This window comes from Vigna umbellata, chromosome 11 (assembly GCF_029865625.1).
Source record: "Vigna umbellata cultivar VRB3 chromosome 11, Vumbellata_1.0, whole genome shotgun sequence".
In the NCBI taxonomy this organism is placed as follows: Eukaryota; Viridiplantae; Streptophyta; class Magnoliopsida; order Fabales; family Fabaceae; genus Vigna; species Vigna umbellata.
Genome location: NC_142175.1, coordinates 30,380,112 through 30,397,220, shown reverse-complemented (window position 1 = coordinate 30,397,220; position 17,109 = coordinate 30,380,112). Strand labels below are relative to the sequence as shown.

At 37.6% G+C, this 17,109-nt stretch overlaps 2 protein-coding genes across 4 annotated transcripts; both read right to left on the bottom strand.

Moving 5' to 3' along the window:
• Nucleotides 1-62: 62 nt before the first annotated feature.
• LOC148191507 (ABC transporter B family member 19-like) lies at nucleotides 63-8,347 on the bottom strand. Its single transcript, XM_088101534.1, has 9 exons — nucleotides 6,887-8,347; nucleotides 6,717-6,771; nucleotides 6,448-6,623; nucleotides 4,699-4,863; nucleotides 3,956-4,251; nucleotides 3,356-3,672; nucleotides 3,037-3,260; nucleotides 917-2,851; nucleotides 63-663 (listed from the first exon to the last, which is right to left on the bottom strand). The coding sequence occupies exons 1-9, from the start codon at nucleotides 7,889-7,891 to the stop codon at nucleotides 316-318; spliced, it is 4,521 nt and encodes a 1,506-aa protein (XP_087957660.1). The 5' UTR covers nucleotides 7,892-8,347; the 3' UTR covers nucleotides 63-315.
• A 957-nt stretch (nucleotides 8,348-9,304) lies between these two features.
• LOC124848876 (uncharacterized) lies at nucleotides 9,305-16,957 on the bottom strand. 3 transcript variants are annotated; one of them, XM_088101831.1, is made up of 11 exons: nucleotides 16,568-16,957; nucleotides 15,854-16,022; nucleotides 15,561-15,743; nucleotides 15,385-15,484; nucleotides 15,248-15,278; nucleotides 14,177-14,219; nucleotides 13,937-14,089; nucleotides 12,053-13,772; nucleotides 10,607-11,918; nucleotides 10,201-10,284; nucleotides 9,305-9,841 (listed from the first exon to the last, which is right to left on the bottom strand). In XM_088101831.1, the coding sequence occupies exons 2-11, from the start codon at nucleotides 15,910-15,912 to the stop codon at nucleotides 9,777-9,779; spliced, it is 3,750 nt and encodes a 1,249-aa protein (XP_087957957.1). In that variant the 5' UTR covers nucleotides 15,913-16,022; nucleotides 16,568-16,957; the 3' UTR covers nucleotides 9,305-9,776. The 3 variants fall into 3 exon arrangements, with proteins under 3 accessions (XP_087957957.1, XP_087957958.1, XP_047182649.2); XM_088101832.1 differs by having other exon boundaries at nucleotides 16,695-16,957; XM_047326693.2 differs by having other exon boundaries at nucleotides 16,559-16,956.
• Nucleotides 16,958-17,109: the final 152 nt, after the last annotated feature.

The window sequence follows — 17,109 nt, the reverse complement described above, 5'->3', positions numbered from 1 at the left end:
TCATTCTTTTGCCATAATCAAGAAAAAGTGCTATAGAAGTAAGTAAACAAAAATGTTTAAGTATTTCCTTATCAAATTTACATAATCAAGTGGCACATAATATGTATTTTTTGTTTATTTGAAAAAGAAGAAATCTGACCTAAAAGATAGAATAAAATGACTTTTGTTGTGTGACCCACACTTCAAAACAGCCCAAACCGGTTAAAGTGGTCCTTTCTTTTCTAGTTTTGACCAAATTATTTAGGCCAATGGGGGCATTCTTTTTAGTCACAATTGCTATATGCTGACAATAATGTTACAGGCTCATGGATATGATCAAGAAAAGGCATTGGCTTCTGTCTCAGCTCGAACTAGGCTAGCATACAAGCCATTTTGATTTGAAGCCATGAGAGTGTCATGGCTCCCATACTCCACCACTTCCCCGTCTCTCATAACTGCGATCTTATCAGCTTCTCTGATCGTGGAAAGACGGTGAGCAACTATTATGGTTGTTGCATCTTTGGCAACATTTTTAAGGGCTTCTTGGATGTGCTTCTCTGATTCCAAGTCCAAGGCACTGCTTGCTTCATCAAGCAAAAGTACCCTTGATCTCTTCAATATGGCTCTTGCTATAGCAATTCGTTGTTTCTGGCCACCTGATAACTGGACCCCACTTTCACCAACCTAGTTCAGAGAAAATGAAAAAATAATCATATGTTTTGCTTATAGAAAAGGGTGCTAGGAAAAAAATCTGTAAAAAAGTGATGCAGCATAAATTAGTATGAACTTGTGATTTAGAGTCAAGCTACAAATACAATTCAATAAGTATATGATGAACAAAAACTAGAGTAAAAAGTGGTTTAGCATAACGAGATATAACCTAAAGTAAGAGAAATACTAGCAACACATTTTCTTAGTATTGCTATACAGTTATTACCTGCGTCTCATAACCCTGAGGAAGGCCACTGATGAACTTGTGGATGTAAGCCTCCTTTGCAGCCCCTTCAATTTCAGACCATGAAGCATTTGGGTCGCCAAATGCAATATTCTCCCTTATGCTCCCAGCAAACAGTGCAGGTTCTTGACCCACCAAAGCCATTTGCCTCCTCAACCACTTTACATCGATCTCTCTCAAATCTGTCCCACTCATCATCACCTTTCCTTGGTCAGGATCATAGAACCTCTGAGTCAACCATATGACCGTTGACTTCCCTGATCCACTTGGTCCCACCAGGGCCACTGTGCTTCCACCTTTGACCTTTAAACAGAAGTCCCTCAACACAGTCACTTCTGGCCTAGATGGGTATGTAAAAGTCACCATCTTGAATTCTATGTTGAATGGCTTTGATCTGTCTACTTTCCTACCTTTTGTTCTATCATTGTCAATCAGTGGCCTGCGTTTTATGATATCTTGAACTGCAGGAATTGCCGTAGCCGCCGTAGAAGTATCTGGTGCCAAGCCAGCTAGTTGTCCCACAGAGAATGAGCTCAGAACAAGAATGAGAAAGATCTTAAACACGTCTCCAAGTTTTGCCTTGTCATGTTGTACAAGGTATGCGCCAAACCAAAGTGTTAAGGTGTATGCTCCATACATGGAACCTTGAAACAACCCAAACATAAAACCTTGAAGTTGTGATCTTCGTAATGATTTTCTTCTAGGTTCTGATAGGGCTCTATCAAAGGACTTAACTATCTGTTCCTGGGCAGAAAATGTGGTAACTGTCCTTATGTTCGACACTGCACCAGAAGCAATGTTACTGGCTTTGCCATAAGAGTCGTTGTCCACACGCGGCCCAACGTTTATGATCAAGTTTATGTAGCTTGCACCAAGTGCAAAAGGAGTTACAGCAGCTGCCACAAGCGTTAGTCTCCAATTGAAGGCAAAGGACACACCAAGGCCAACAGCAGCTGAACTCAACCCCATAAGAAGGACTGAGAATCTGTCACCGAGTACTGATCGAAAACTAACACAGTCGAGGGAGAGCCTTGATACCAACACTCCCGTAGAGTTTTCTTCAAAGTCAAACCACCCAGGTTCTTGTTTCAGTATGGATTCAAACAAGATGTATCTAACTCTTTGTGTCAGCTTTGATCCAGCCCAACCACACAGACCTTGTTGTCCTGTCATGGAAAGTATGCAACCAATTCCAAGGCCAACAAGTGTTAAACAAAGGTGTGCAACATCTCTTTTCATCTTATGAGTGTCATGGCCAAAATATACTTCCAAGGATATGCCTAAAATCAATGGGAAAAGGGACAGAATAGCACCAGCAAACATTCCCATAATAAGTCCTGAAAATAGCATCACGAGCTCTGGCTTTTGCAGTTTCCATACTTGAGAAAGGCTGTATTGTTTTGCCTTTGTGTCTTGTACATCATCTTCCATGTCTTTCTGTTTCTCCACCCCATGCATAGATATTAAGTCTATAGGCATAGGGATATCAGCCACGTATCTTGATCGTGATAAAGCAGCAACAGATTTATCATAGATGGATAGATCATTGGCTTTTTGTATGCCATTCTCTATAGCTAGAGGTTTTGGAATGGCTTCGGTAGCAAGCTTGACAAGGTTGTGGTATGCTCCTGCTTTTGACATAAGCTGTCGATGGTCACCAATCTCAATGACAGAACCATGCTCAAGAACCACAATAGTATGAGCATTCTTCACTGTTGCTATCCTGTGAGCAATCACAATGGTTGTTCGTCCGGCAGAAATCTTATCAATTGCCCGTTGGACCGCAGACTCTGACTCAGCATCAAGAGCACTAGTAGGTTCATCTAGAAGAAGGATTTTAGGATCTTTCATCATTGCTCGAGCCAATGCTATTCTCTGCTTCTGACCTCCGGAGAGTTTTGTCCCCCTATCTCCCACCTGCAGAATATAGCACTTCCTATTTAAGATCCAAACATCATACCATAAATTCTTTAGAAATTTGTGTATGCAATTTTGAATGCCACACACACACAGGGTTACATAACAACTACTTTGCAACCTAGTTTAGTTGAATACATATTACTGCAGAAAAGGAGAAATATCATTGTCATTAGTTACAACACCTGAGTGTCATAGCTTAGTGGTAGGCTAGAGATGAAGCTGTGAGCATCAGCAGCAATGCAAGCAGCAATTGCCTCTTCCTTTGTGGCATCATCTTTCCCCATCATCACGTTTTCCAGAATAGATGTGGCAAAGAGGATTGGCTCCTGACCAACCATCCCAATCTGATCACGTAGCCACTTTACTTGCAATGTCCTCAAATCATGACCATCCAAGGTAATAATCCCTACAAAGATATTGAAACTCAACAAAGTTAGGAGTAGGAATAACTTCCTTAGCTTTCAAAAGATCTTTTGCAAATAATCATATAGCTACTTTTACCTTCAGTAGGGTCATAAAACCTCTCTATGAGAGCAAAGATAGTGGACTTTCCCCCACCACTGGCACCAACTAATGCCACAGTTTTTGAAGGTGGTATTATCAAACTAAGGGAATGAAGTATCAGAGAATCAGGACGTGATGGATATGCAAAACTGACACTTTTTAACTCAACCCTTCCACGAACACCAGAAAGCTTCCTACCCTCAGGGCTATAGGGATCAATCTCAGGGATTCTCTCTATAACATAGAATACACGGCTTGCTGCAACAGTCCCTTGAGCAAACTGTGCAAAATATGAAAGTGCCAGTGCCAATCCTCTGTCAATGAAAGAAATAACTTTCACTTCTATATATAAAACTTTTTACAACATCAATCAATCAGAAACTATAATTAGTATAAGTCAATAAACTTATCATTGTGATTTGTAATTGGATAATAGTATAAACAATTTGCTGATAAACTCTCGCTAAACAAAGAAAGTACAAGTAGTCCTTAACAAAATGCTTGAAGAATAATTTCCTTGTATGAAAAACATGGTTGAATATTATGGTTTTCCAAATCAAGTATGTTGTAATAAGTTAAAGAGAGAAGAAGGCACACCTTCCCCCAACATTGACACCAAAGAAACAAGCAATAGCTGAACCTCCATCAAGTTCATTCTTGGCAATTAATACAGAGCCATACCAGAATGCCAGTGCCCATGTTGAATAGGTTATTAAGTAGATCACACCCATGCCTATACCTTTAGCAAAACCAACTTTTGCCCCAATTGGAGCTGATTGCTGCAGTAGTTCATCATATTTTCCAGCTAATTGGCTTTCTGCAACAAATGAAAAAACTGTCCTAATTGAGCTTATGGCTTGCTCCGCAACGCTACCAGCTTTCCTATAAGAAGCCTTCAGAACAAACAGTTAATAAAAAGGATTAACAAAATGTTGAGACATGTAAAACAAATGTAATAAGGGATATATATATTTTTAATCTCTCAACTTTCATATAAAATTTGAATTCATCGATATTCTAAACTTTGATATAGTTTGATTCTCAAATTTTAACAAATAAATAGATATAGTCTTCTTAACTTATCTGTATTAAAGAAAATTACATGTTAAATAGTGTTTCAGATTGGAGTTATTTACTCACATTTCAGCTTAAATGTCAGTCTAGAATGTTTAACACAACATCAATGAATTAAAAGGACTATATTCATTTATTTCTGGAACCTAAAGAAAAACGTATAGAGAAAAATTGGCGATCCAGATGAATTTCAATTTTAGGTTCAATAATAATGTATTTAACCAATTTAATAAAAACTGAAGTTTCTGATTTATTTTTTATCTTACTTCCTCTTTTGCTGTTAGGCCTCCATAAAGTGCTTTGTAAGCCATGCCACAAAACATTGTCAATGGAGTGACTGAGAATACCACAAGAGAGACTTTCCATGATCTTTTAAACCCAACTATGTATCCACATATGAATGTAAATATATGATGAATGAAGTGTGCCATCTGCAATGTCAGAAACAAAAATTAAATGAAAATGAATACAAGGATCAATCTCAACCAAATTTGGAGCATAGAACTTGTTATCATTCTCTGGTGTCACAGAATATATGAAACATATTGTATTAACAACTTTAACTGAAACATTAAAGTCAATTATTAATAAGATATAACAACAACATTCCACACTATCAATCAAGTCATGAGTGAAATTTATATAAAAGATCTAATTGTACCTTTTAAATCTTAAAATAGTAACTCAATGACATCCTTAAATAAGGGAAAAATGAGTTAAGAGGTAAATTAAACAAGGTTAAGTAATAAAAAATTATGTATAATTTCTTTGCTAATTAAGGTTGCACAATAGTTAAGGAATTAAAACTGTTTTTATTTTATATTGAAAATCATATAAGAACATACTAAAAAATCATAGTAACGGTATTTTTATGCATTTCAATAAAGAAAAGTCATTTATAATTTTTTAATCAATTTCATACCATGATGTTAGCATTTGCCTTAAATTAATACTATAGTCCTAACCATTTTTTTATTTTTATTTTTAGAGTGTTTTATTCGTTATTTAAATACGTTCTTATTGCTTAAAAGAATATAAATCAATGCCTAGACTTTTAAAATTGGTTAAAATAAAATCCCCCCTTAGCCTACAAATTATAGGAACCTGTTTAGAAAATGCAATTTGTAAAGTTTTATACTTAGTTTTCAAAAATTTAGAAAATTATGAATGGATTTCTAATGCTACTGGTAAGAAGGAACTTATTTCCTTGAAATTATATATTGTTCCAGATGTAAACTTTTAAATTATATGAATTCGTAAAAAAGAAAAAAAAATCAGGGCAATGTTAGGAACCTATATAATACAATTTAAAATTAGTTTCATTTAAAAATTCAATTTATATTAATATTATTGAATATCCTATACATTGTGTACACATTTTTAAATATAAGCAAAATTAAAAATAAACAATATAAAATGTTTAAATAAAAAAAGGCACAATTAAATCCAGAAAGGTGAATTTAAAATTAAAAAATACCATATGTCATTCTTAAAGTAAATTATTTTAAAGGAAAGAGTGTAATGTAATCAATATTATAAATTAAAATCTCTAATAAAGTTATTGTTGTTTTCAATCTCTATAGAGATTTTTAACACTCTCCTCTCATATTGAAAAAAAAAACATTTCACACATATCATGTAACCAAAAAATATATCTCACTTAACATCTTTAATTATCCTCATTTTATCCGAATATGTATATTCTGATTTTAATTCGAAGTCTACTATTTAAAAATAAAAAGTTTTATATCAAAATTTAAATATTTTAGATTTATAATATAAATGTAACTTGTATGTTTAAAAACATTTATTTACTATGATTTAGAAGTTTAAAATATTTATTATAAATTATAGTTACATAAAAATCCTTAGTATATGCAATGCATACTAAAATACTAATATATATATATATATAGTTTATTTGTATGAAAAGTTTGTATCAGAAGTTAAAATTATATTAGTGCAGTTTAGCTAGCAAGTAGTTTGTGAGTAGAATAGGAGAAAGAAGAAGCAACCTTCTCTCCCATAACTTCTTGAATCTGTGCAACATCACTTGCAATTCCATGCATAATATCACCTGTGTTGATATCTGTATCAAAGAAAGTTATGTCCTGTCTAAGAACTGCTCTCAGATACTCACTTCTAATTCTCTGTGCAGATCGCTCCCCCACTAACCTCCAACATGTGATCTCTGCCAATTTCAGTCATTAACAAAAGTTATTGCAACACATCAAGATCATAACAAAGTACAACTTAAACATCACTCGTGTCTTAATCTCCTTACGCAAATATGCTCCAACCACCACAACAGCAGCTAGCCCCGCCATAAACAGGCATATCTGAAAACCACAACAGGTCAAAGAAAATAAACTTCAACTCCACAGCACTGTGCAAACACAAACATTTGACCAATAAATGGAGAAAGAAATAAACAAGGGAAGGTTTTTTGTTAACCTTTTCCACATCCTTCATCATCTGTTTTTTGTCCTTGTCTGCTTCTGAAATCTTGTTGATCAAGTCTCCAAAAAGATAAGAGTACCAAGGAAGTGATCCTCCATTTATGAGGGCCCCCAAACACCCCACAAACACAAGCATCCAATCCCACTTTGTTGAGTACCTAAACAAGCTGAACAATCCAACAGCCTTTGGAGGACTTGCATCTTCCTCATCCATGTCCTCCTCACCTTCTTCATCATATCCTGAATGCTTCTCAATGTCATGGTGGCGATAAGTATAGCCCCCACCACTTCCACTTAGATGGCTACCATCATATGATGGTAGTCCGTGACCGACATAGCAACTCCCACCATAATCACCATGACCGTGTTTAAGATATGGGGATTCAAGACCATGATCATTGCCATTAGGTAAAATTACACGTTCTTCTGTTATGCTATAATCTATCATACTTAGCTCATCTTCTTCGGCCAATGGACTACTCTTACTTTTTCTACTACTCTGCTGGTGGATGAACCCCGATGTAGATAATCCATGATCAAAGTAACTATGATCATTGTCCCTCGCAACATAGCTCTTAAGTTCAACTCTACCACCGCCAGAATGTTCATAAGAAGAGCTTGCGATACCTCTGAACCCACTTGTTCTTGAAAGGTAGAAGTCATTGGCTGATCGTCGAAATATTCGGCTGTGATCAGAAGGGGGGCTGGCTGCCCATGGAGTCAGAAGAGAACCATAGTTTGTGCTGTAATGGTGCCACCCTGTGGCCTCAAACTTCCATGAAACCTCTTCTTGCCATGAATGGTCATCGTCTGAAGCGAAGGGTGTGGTAGGAACTCGGTTGCGGCGAGCTGTTCTGGTTGTGGAAGTAGCATCGCTGTGAAAGCTGGATGGTATGAAAGAGCCAGAGCCAGACACACTGTGATAACTCGCCGGTGTTGGATAGTAGCGTCTCTGGTGGCTTGAGAAGGAGTCTCCATCAAAGGAAAAAGAACCATCCATGGCTTGCAAGCAACTAGTTTGAAGAGAAGAAGTAGTGGAAAGAAAGGAAAAAGGAATGAAATGGGGGGAAATAAAAACAGGAGTTCTACTTTCTGATTACAGGTCCATGGAGATTGGTACAATGTATCAGACAACTTAGATTGTTCCACCCATGTTTTCTAGCATAGTCAGACAATTGAACAAAACACCAAACAGGTAAATAGGCATATCTTTGGCCTCCTTGACTATATAGAGGGTGTGGTCTGGTTTATCTTTTTGTTTGGGAATGCTTTATACATTGATCCTTATGTGTTGTGAATGGACGGCATGTAAAGCTATGTGGCCGGCTGAGCATAGTTATGACTGGGTTTTTCCAATTTTAGCCGTTGTTGTTTAGATGACATGTTGGTTTTGAATTGACTCGTGTGAGTTTTTTTCTAACATCAATTCAGTTATCCGTAATCAGAACAAAAACTAACAAGGAATATACATTTGTCATGTAGAGATGATATTCTGACTACAAAGTATGTTTGTGGCATCACCTCTTTGACTAGGTAATAGGTGTGTCGTGCCATGTAATTAAGACTTAACCAAGTAGTGCTTGAAATGAATATTTCAGGAGAAAAAGAAAGGAAATAAACAATGACAATAAAAGACTCTTTTTACAGTGGAATTTACAAAGCGCAGTGTTCTCCGCAAGGACACGAGTACATAAAAGACGGTAAGTTTTATTGTAAGTTTCACACGATGCCAGCTTATTTGATGGGTGAAACTCAACTTGAAAAAAAGAAAGTACTGTACAGAAAGGAATCTGGAAAACAAGGTAGGGTACAAGGTGCATTATTTTGCTGCATAAATAATAATAGAATAGTACGTTTAATCCAAGAAAATCAAATAACATTGGTGCCTTTATTTATTGTTGATTGGCCGAATTGCTTCCTAGAAGTGATCAAATCATACAAGATTGTGTCGGCTAATATTGGTTTGTCTGTTTCTTTTGTGGCTAGTCAAGATTATCTGGTGCCTTGTCCTTGCATTTTCCATTATCATTCCCGCTTTATTTTCCTTTCTTTGCCGTTAAGCATTTGATAAATTCCCAATAACGTCTTCGTAGTCACTAATTAGAGCATTAATTAACAACTTAAATCGCTTTTAAAGAAATTAAATAAACTTCTTAATCGTAAGCATTGTATAGTTTGTTTTATCCAAAAATCAATATAATAAATGGAATACAATTAGCGTTCTCATTCATTACTGTAATCGGACGGTTCCGTGTTCACAGGGCCTAAAGCAATAAATAATGGATGCAAAATCATAAGGTAAGAAGGATCGACGACCATGTTTATTTACTGTGTGATGATTTACATTAAGTAACGTGTAGCTGTCATGAAAAGGAGCATTAATAGCTGAAAATTCATACAGCTAAAAGCAACAATAAAATGGCATAGGATAAGTAGCCAATCATTCTTATTCGTTCTTTTCATGGGGAGAGGGAAATAATCTTTTGAAAGCTACTATTTTGCTCCGCAATCACATTACTCTTCTTAACTCTGACTGTACTGATTCATTCTAACAGGAGTTCAACTCTGATATACATCACACAAGTAAATCAAAATAAACGAGCAAAAGAATGCCACTCCTGCCAAAATTACAATGACACTGCACCAATAGGCGACTCTTCATTGACTACAGAATGCAGCATATATCAACACAACCATGACTAACTAAATCATAGGGGAAAACCTGAGTCCAAGAAAATATACATAACCCCAATCACATATATCTTTCATATAGATCAATGTATCGAGCCTACCTCTCTTTTCTGTATCATATTTAATATTGTCCTTTACACCTCTACTACCAGTGAGATGATCCGAATTACTTGCCAGGCCCAATCAGTGAAATTTCATCTGGTTTTCGAGTCACTACCCTTGCTTCGGAAAGTCGATAGTGAAAAAAATGATTTGGGAGCTGCAAAAATTGAAGTTAACATGTAACTATGACATCGTGTAAAAGATACTAAATCTGTAGCAAATCAAACGTTATCATTCTTGAAATCAGTGAAGAGAAATCCAAAGCATATGTGAATCCCAAGTCTTTTTACTAACAAAAGCATAATACTACTTTGGGGAGTCAAGGTTTTACATTCTTAGCAAAAAAATTTCAAAGATTGGCCCCTTAATCCAAGAATCAATGAAATGCAAACAAAGAGGACACATTTTGAGAACTCCTGACAACTTACAGAACTACTTCACCAACCTGACAAATGAAACTACACCAAAAAAGGATGAAAAATTGACCTATAGTATACTATGTTACCCAGGCATCACCTTTTAATGAACTTCCAGACATGTGATCATCCCTCAGTTTAAAATGAGCAGGAGGTGCAGGGATAGAGCTTTGCAAGGATTGGACTGTAGGAATCAAGAACAAAATTATCAATTAAAAGTTGAGTCTACTAAAAAACGAAAGTTAAGAAAGACATTAATTGAAATTTTCCTTGTCCTTCCACATCAATATCTATGGACAGGTATAACTTTTTTAAATGTGCAACCAACAGTGGAAAGACATCAAATGAATAAATTAAAGGATCCACTTCCTAATAGCAGGAATAACACAAGATATTGGCAAGATCAAATAATAAAATAAAAAATATATCCACTTAAATATCTAGATTTTAAGCAATGACAAGGCGTATTGATCAATAACAATAAATCTGAGAAAATAATAGGTTACCCTGTTCGTTGAACAGCTCATTTTCATTGAAGCTGTCATCAGAAGGATGACCATGAGAGAATCCCATTCTTGATTTCCTCAGGTCTTCTGATGACCGATTGGCCAAATCTCTTCCATCTTCAGTATCATCATCTCCTTCAGATGTTGTTGCAGAGATCCAATCAGGCAAACCTTCGGATCCTCGAGTTTTTCTACCAAACTTTAGCAATCGCTTAAAACCTTTAGTGACATCTTTGCGGGGTTGATTTTGGGATGAATTAGCAACAAGAAACGGTTTTTGAGCACTTCCCCACTTTTTCCTCATTCGGGCAGCATCATTGTCACCCTGGTTAAGAGAATGAGAATTCCAAGAAGCGGGGCTTCCAATTGGAGAATCTACGGAAGCATCAATGTCAGATGACTCATGCGGGTATGAAAAAGGATGAGGCACGCGTGAATTCCATGACACGGGACTTCCAATAGGAGAATCCTGCACAGATCTTACACCGTTGAATGTGGATGGAAACCCAGAAGCCATTTCACCTCCTGAAATAGGGTCAACCTGGGCAAAAGACCTCGTAGAATCACCAATTTCAGATCCAGAATTACCAGACTTCCCGGATTCCTGGCTCAGACTCACCTTTCCATTATTATTATAAGCAACATCTTTGATAACCATAGTTTCAATGTCATCCTGTTCCTCTGTGCCCATCTGCAAAGAATCATCCTCATCAAATTCAAGGTCATCAAATTCTTTATTATTTTGAGTATCAGTTGCCATTGAAGCTTTCATCCGGATAGCATTGCCAACAGAACCAGAACCTATGTTATTACCCTTTTTAAGAAAAGATCTAGGCGATTGATCATAAGGGCCTAGATCAGTCTCGTCCATATCAAATTTCAATGGAGACAAAACAATCCCATCTGGGTTCAAAGGGGACAAATCCTTAAACTCTGCAGGATTAGCAGAACTTTTCCTTAAAGACTGAGCTTGCCTCGACTTCTCTTCCTTGACTCCTTGCATCTCCTCAGTGGTGCTTTTGCTACGGGAATACGTCCTTACCTGAGAACGGGTTGTTTTACCGACTCCAGAAGAAGGCTTTGTATTTTCTTTTCTTAAATCAGAAAAATTTGGAACAGACTGAGCAAGTGGGTTGTCTCTTCTCCTTCCAGATGAACGTGAGACCGACACAGCTGTTGTTCGAGGGGTAACTGAAGATGTATGTCTATTAGGAAAATTTTTCCTACTTTGCCTAGAAGAGCCATAAGTTTTCTCTTCTGAGAATTCAGAAACATATTCATCATCTTCATTCTGAAGGGAATCTATCGGATGCTGTCCAAAAAGAAGGGAGATTTAAATCAGAACCGAAAATGAAATTTCATGTTTTTAATTTAACACAAACTTTGCATTCAAAAAATTAAAATTCTGCAGTGATCACGAAAATCATAAAACAAGCCAATGAATACCTGCTCCCTCTTAATATTTGATTTGAAATATCTAAGTTTCTCGGCACGATGAGCACCTGATGCTAAATCTTGTTTGTTGCTAGAGCCCGAAAACTTGGCCTTCATTTCAGCTCTACTCATCTCAAGGCTATCTTGCATGGCCTTCATCCTAGCTTCCTTCTCAGCTCTGTTCATACTCCAATCTTCTCGAAGCTTGGCATTCCTCTTCTTCATATACTTCTCATAAAACTTTCCTCTAGAATCTTCACTCAAGTTAAGATCAGAAAAATTTTGCCCCAAAGCATCACCAGAATTGTGACTGTCCACCGTCTTTGCAACCGACTTAGCATCAAAGCTAGCCAGACTGCTTGAACTCGCAGTCACTTCAGTCACATTACTTCTGGAAGGTAACTGAGGAGTCGACTCGCCTACTCCAGCTTTCCTATACTGTGACTGTTCTATATGTGCATCAGCCGGCTCAACTCTCCTCGCAGAACCAGACTGGTCCCCAGGAACCCTCAGTTTATGCTCAGCAAAAAGCTTTTCAAGTTCATCAGCCTTCATTTTCAGCTCATCATGCAGTCCTTGATTTCCTTTAGCTTGCCTCACCCTCTGATGTTGCTGCTCTAAAGGTGGGGTTGAGGATGGACGTGCATTGTCCTTAGTCTCTAAAACTTGTTTCATCTTGCTAAATTCATGAGCACTTTTGTTGGTTTCCTCCCTTTTACCCTGTGTCATGCTCAACTGTTGTTCACTTCTACCAGGTAGAGATTTCTGGAACTTCATTTTTGGGATTTGGGAATCCTCATCCTTGTTCGTGAATGAAGAAGAGTCTTCAACCTCAATCTGTGAAGATTGATCAACACGTACAGAAACATCCCTCAATTTGAGTCCATTGCCACCTTCAAACTGTGCTGATAAGGATCGAGAATGACTTCGGGGTCCCCTAATAAGTGACGGTGCAACCACATGATTTTTCACCCCACCATAAACCTTCACATCATCATCCCCAGAAGACAGCATAGGACCACCAACAACAACCTCGGATGAACCCTTCTTCACTGCTGCGGCCTCCGGAACACCACCCACCTGATCCTTAAACCCCCCGTTCATGTCCTCGTCAAAAACGGAAACTTTCCCTGTCTCCTGAGAAGACCCTTGATCAGTTTTCCCAAACTTCTCCGATTTGTTGTCGTTTCGATCCTTCTCTTCCGAAAGAAGGGACTTCGTCTGAGAAACAGAGGACGACAAGGGGCTATCCGATTCCTTCTTCTCCCCGCTGATGTCGATGCTCATGTCGCTCGCACCGCTCCACCGCCGCAGCACATCGGAGGAAAACCTCCGGAGCTCCGGTGGCTTCCCGGAGGAATTCTCCTTCTGCTTATTCTCGAATAGGTTGATCCGGTCCTGCACGCTAAGCCTCCGAGACGCCGGAGCCGTCGCCGCCGTGGTTGCCGACGCCGGCGACTCCGTCTCCTCTTTGGCAGGGGCGTCGTTGGTGTCGTCCCTCGAGTTCACGCTGGTGTTGCTTCTTCGCAGCGAAGCGAAGCTGGAAAAAGTCTTGGGCTTTGGTGGGTCTGAGAGTTGATCCTGGGCCTGAGCTTGGTTGGGCCCATCGTCATTGTCGATGGACATGTCAGAACTAATTGATGATCGGAGTTCCCTGTCATCGCCACCTGGCCAGTGACTGATAAGGTCCGGTCTTCTTTCGTACAGTGACATGTATTTAGTACACGCTTCACTGCACCGCAAAAATAAAAACATTATAATCAATAATATTATTATTTTATTCAATATTTTAATTACGAACGAAAATAAAATTTGCTTACTATTATAATTACTACTTTTATTATTTCATTTTATCTTAATTAAGGTTATTTTAGAAGAGTTAAGAAAATGACTTACTTCAATCTATGAGCACCGAAAGAATGAGCGAAATGTTTGAGATGAGTGATGGTGTGGGGATTGAAACCGGAGGCTGATGCACGAGCACATGCTGTGGTTAGGTCTTGCCTAACTGCACTCAATCGTACATCAATTGCCCTTAGGAGTTCCTTCCTGTGCAAGTAACTCGTACCAACAAATCAATCAATTACATCTGTAAAATGAACATGCAAAATGTTGCCTAGGTAGATGAAATCTTACGTTGTAGCATCTGCCACTGTTACTGCTCCTGCTCCATTCCCACCTGCCCAAATTCACCGTAAATTTTTCATCAATCATTCAACAAATAATATACTGATCAAAACTATTACCTATTTCATTTCAGCATGCTGGTTTTTATTTTGTTATGAAAAATAATACTTTATGCAGAAATTCAAAACAAAAATTTAAAGATAATGGGAGTTTGTTCTTTTTTAGTTTTCTCTTTCCCAGTTTTGTTCACTTCAGATGAATTTCATTCTTCATTTCTACTTCTATGGTAGGCATCAGCATTGAACCCTCAACCCATTTTGCCACGCTCTTATCAAAGAAGATAAGGCAATTCTGTTGGGGCAATTATGATGGGAGCATGTGGCAATTAAGAACTGAGAATGGTTTTCTTTTTTACTTTTTTATATATCCTATCTGGCTACATTTAATTTCGTTTTTCTATCTACTCTCTGATTTAGAAGAACCTACATCAACATGTCATACAGTATAGGCTATCACCGAATTGAGCAATAATTAGACAAACTATTACAGACAAGAAAACATTTTAGAAGTGCGCACATATCTAAAATTAGAAGCAAGTTCATAAATATTTCCTCAAGATTGTATTATAATAATAGTTGCATTTAATGGTAAACAATGTAGAGTGTAAAATACGTCAGCTCCCATTACTGTAACAGTAAAATGTGTTCCAGGGAGAAATAATAGTGAAAGAAGTGTGAGATTAAGTAATCAACATTGACAATAATCAAAGTTCCATATATGGAAACATGATGACAGCCAATATAACTTAAAAGTCATAAATGTGCAGTAATTTTCAATCGATTTTGTACAACAAAAGAAGAAACACAACTTTTTTCTCCATGACTACAAGATACTCAGCAGGGAAATGCAGCATAAATGTCTTAAGAGTTAAGAGTTGTAATTTATAAGACAAATTCATCAGAGTGGTTACTGATGAGTAGTGACACGATCAAAAGAAGTTCCAAATTGTCTTGGATTATAGGTCTGATTGCAAAGAGACCTGTTATTTTGGTTATGTGTCTATTAGCAAAGAAAACATACCTTGTGGATCTGAACGCTGATCCCCTGCCCCCTGAAAGAAGACATTCCAAATATCAACAAAAGAGAGAAAAACAAGTGATTGCTCAGTTCAGTTGTCTGCACCAATCTTCTCTCTTTGATCATAACTGTGTTGTTACCTGAGAATATATTCTTCGTGCTGCTTCTAATTGGGACATTTCTGCATCATAGGTATTGACCATTTCCAAAACTTCTGGTGTGCTAACAAACCGCACAAACCTGTAAGCACCAAAACCAATCAAATCAAAAAGGTAAACCAAAATGCTCGGTGCATTCAATCAAAGGGCAGTGTTACCTCTCAAATGTTCCTTTTGTAAACCACGCCTCTGCATTTTTATGTCTATCAATTTCTAGCTTGATTGATGAGGCAGCTAGAGCAACCTGCTCTTCTGCAACCTTTAAATTGGTCAAGAATGGCTTCACCAATCCTGATGCTAGTTTCTCAGTGTTTCCATCACTTGAAACCAGCAACTCACATCTGCCCAACGATAGGGGAAAAAAACAAGAAAACACGATTACAAACTCTAATAATCAACAGAAAAGCACACCCCAGCAACATGAAAATTCCATGGATGAAGTTGCCCGCACCTTGAACGCCTTGGAGACAATTGGAATACCGCATAATCAAGAAGCGTATCAGACTTCATTTTCCTATATTGAAGGTAGCACTACTCTCTGTCACTCTTCGGATCATTTCACGCAAGCAAACGCAATCTTAACCATCGTTTCCATTTGGAACCAACCATAATCAACAACACTACACACGAGAAATCCCAAAATCAGAATGTAGATTCTGCAGAAGCATGGTTAAAAAAAGAAAAAGGAAGAGAAAACTCTTGCAGAATTCAGCGTCGAACAAGTACGTTGAGTGAGTCATTTCCCTATTTGCATTACATTATAAATCTACATTCTCTATCAAGTTCGAAATTGAACAAAATCAAGTCACAACCCAGATGCACTTAAGGTAAATCCTACTCGTTGCAACCCTCAACAGAACCATTCCACGCCATAGATCCCAACCCATGACTCAAAGTTCAAGCTTTTTCAACAGAACAGAAACCCAAATTTGCCTCAGAAACTATTAGAAGTAGATCTGATTCAGCAAAAGACTGAACTTGACTAAAGCTGCATCGATACCAAATAAACCCAAAATCCAATACCAACCAAGCTAAACCAAAAAACTTACTAAAAAACACAATAATCAAACAAACAACAGGGAGTCAAGCAAGCATTATCACGGTTTCACACAAACAAACACCCATGCTGCAAAACAGGAAACAAAAATGGACAAACCCTAATAACTTTTTTGCATTGAAAATTTGGAGTGAAATGTGGAAGTGGCGTGGAATTGAATGTGAAGTGCAGATACGGAGGTCCGAGATCTTCGATTGCGTGACCCGATCCTCCAATTTAGAGTTCAAAAGGGTACCAGCATTTGGCTCCTTTGTCTTTTATGTTCTTCTTTCTCTCTTCTTCTTGTTCTTCCCTTTTTGTGTCTCACTGTGGAGGAAATGAGCCTCTTTCTTTTTCTTTCTCTTCTCTCATTTTCTTTCTCCTTTTTTTTTTTAAATTGAAGTTTTACGAAACCCCACAATGAAAAAGATGGTTTTTGCTTTACTCGTCCTTCATTTCAAATCCCCTCTACTTTCTCTCTCCACACCGTCCCTCTCTCTCAGTAGAAACAGAGAATGACAATGTTCAGACAAAAACAAAAAAACAAAAACGTTGTCACATTTGCACTTCGTAAAACGCTAATTAATTAGCAGATGACATTGATTCAACTCAATCCATTTCAAAAAAAAAAAAACACTGTGCTCTGGTGAATAACGGTGATGATTGACCGC

Coding starts and splice junctions, on each gene's coding strand:
- LOC148191507 (XM_088101534.1), bottom strand. CDS start 7,891: ATGGATGGTTCTTTTTCCTTTGATGGAGACTCCTTCTCAAGCCACCAG. Junction 6,624..6,716: donor GGTGGTTGGAGCATATTTGC/GTAAGGAGATTA, acceptor TGAAATTGGCAG/AGATCACATGTTGGAGGTTA. Junction 2,852..3,036: donor CACTAAGCTATGACACTCAG/GTGTTGTAACTA, acceptor TATATTCTGCAG/GTGGGAGATAGGGGGACAAA.
- LOC124848876 (XM_088101831.1), bottom strand. CDS start 15,912: ATGAAGTCTGATACGCTTCTTGATTATGCGGTATTCCAATTGTCTCCA. Junction 15,744..15,853: donor TTGTCTCCAAGGCGTTCAAG/GTGCGGGCAACT, acceptor ATCGTTGGGCAG/ATGTGAGTTGCTGGTTTCAA. Junction 14,220..15,247: donor TCAGCGTTCAGATCCACAAG/GTATGTTTTCTT, acceptor GAATTTGGGCAG/GTGGGAATGGAGCAGGAGCA.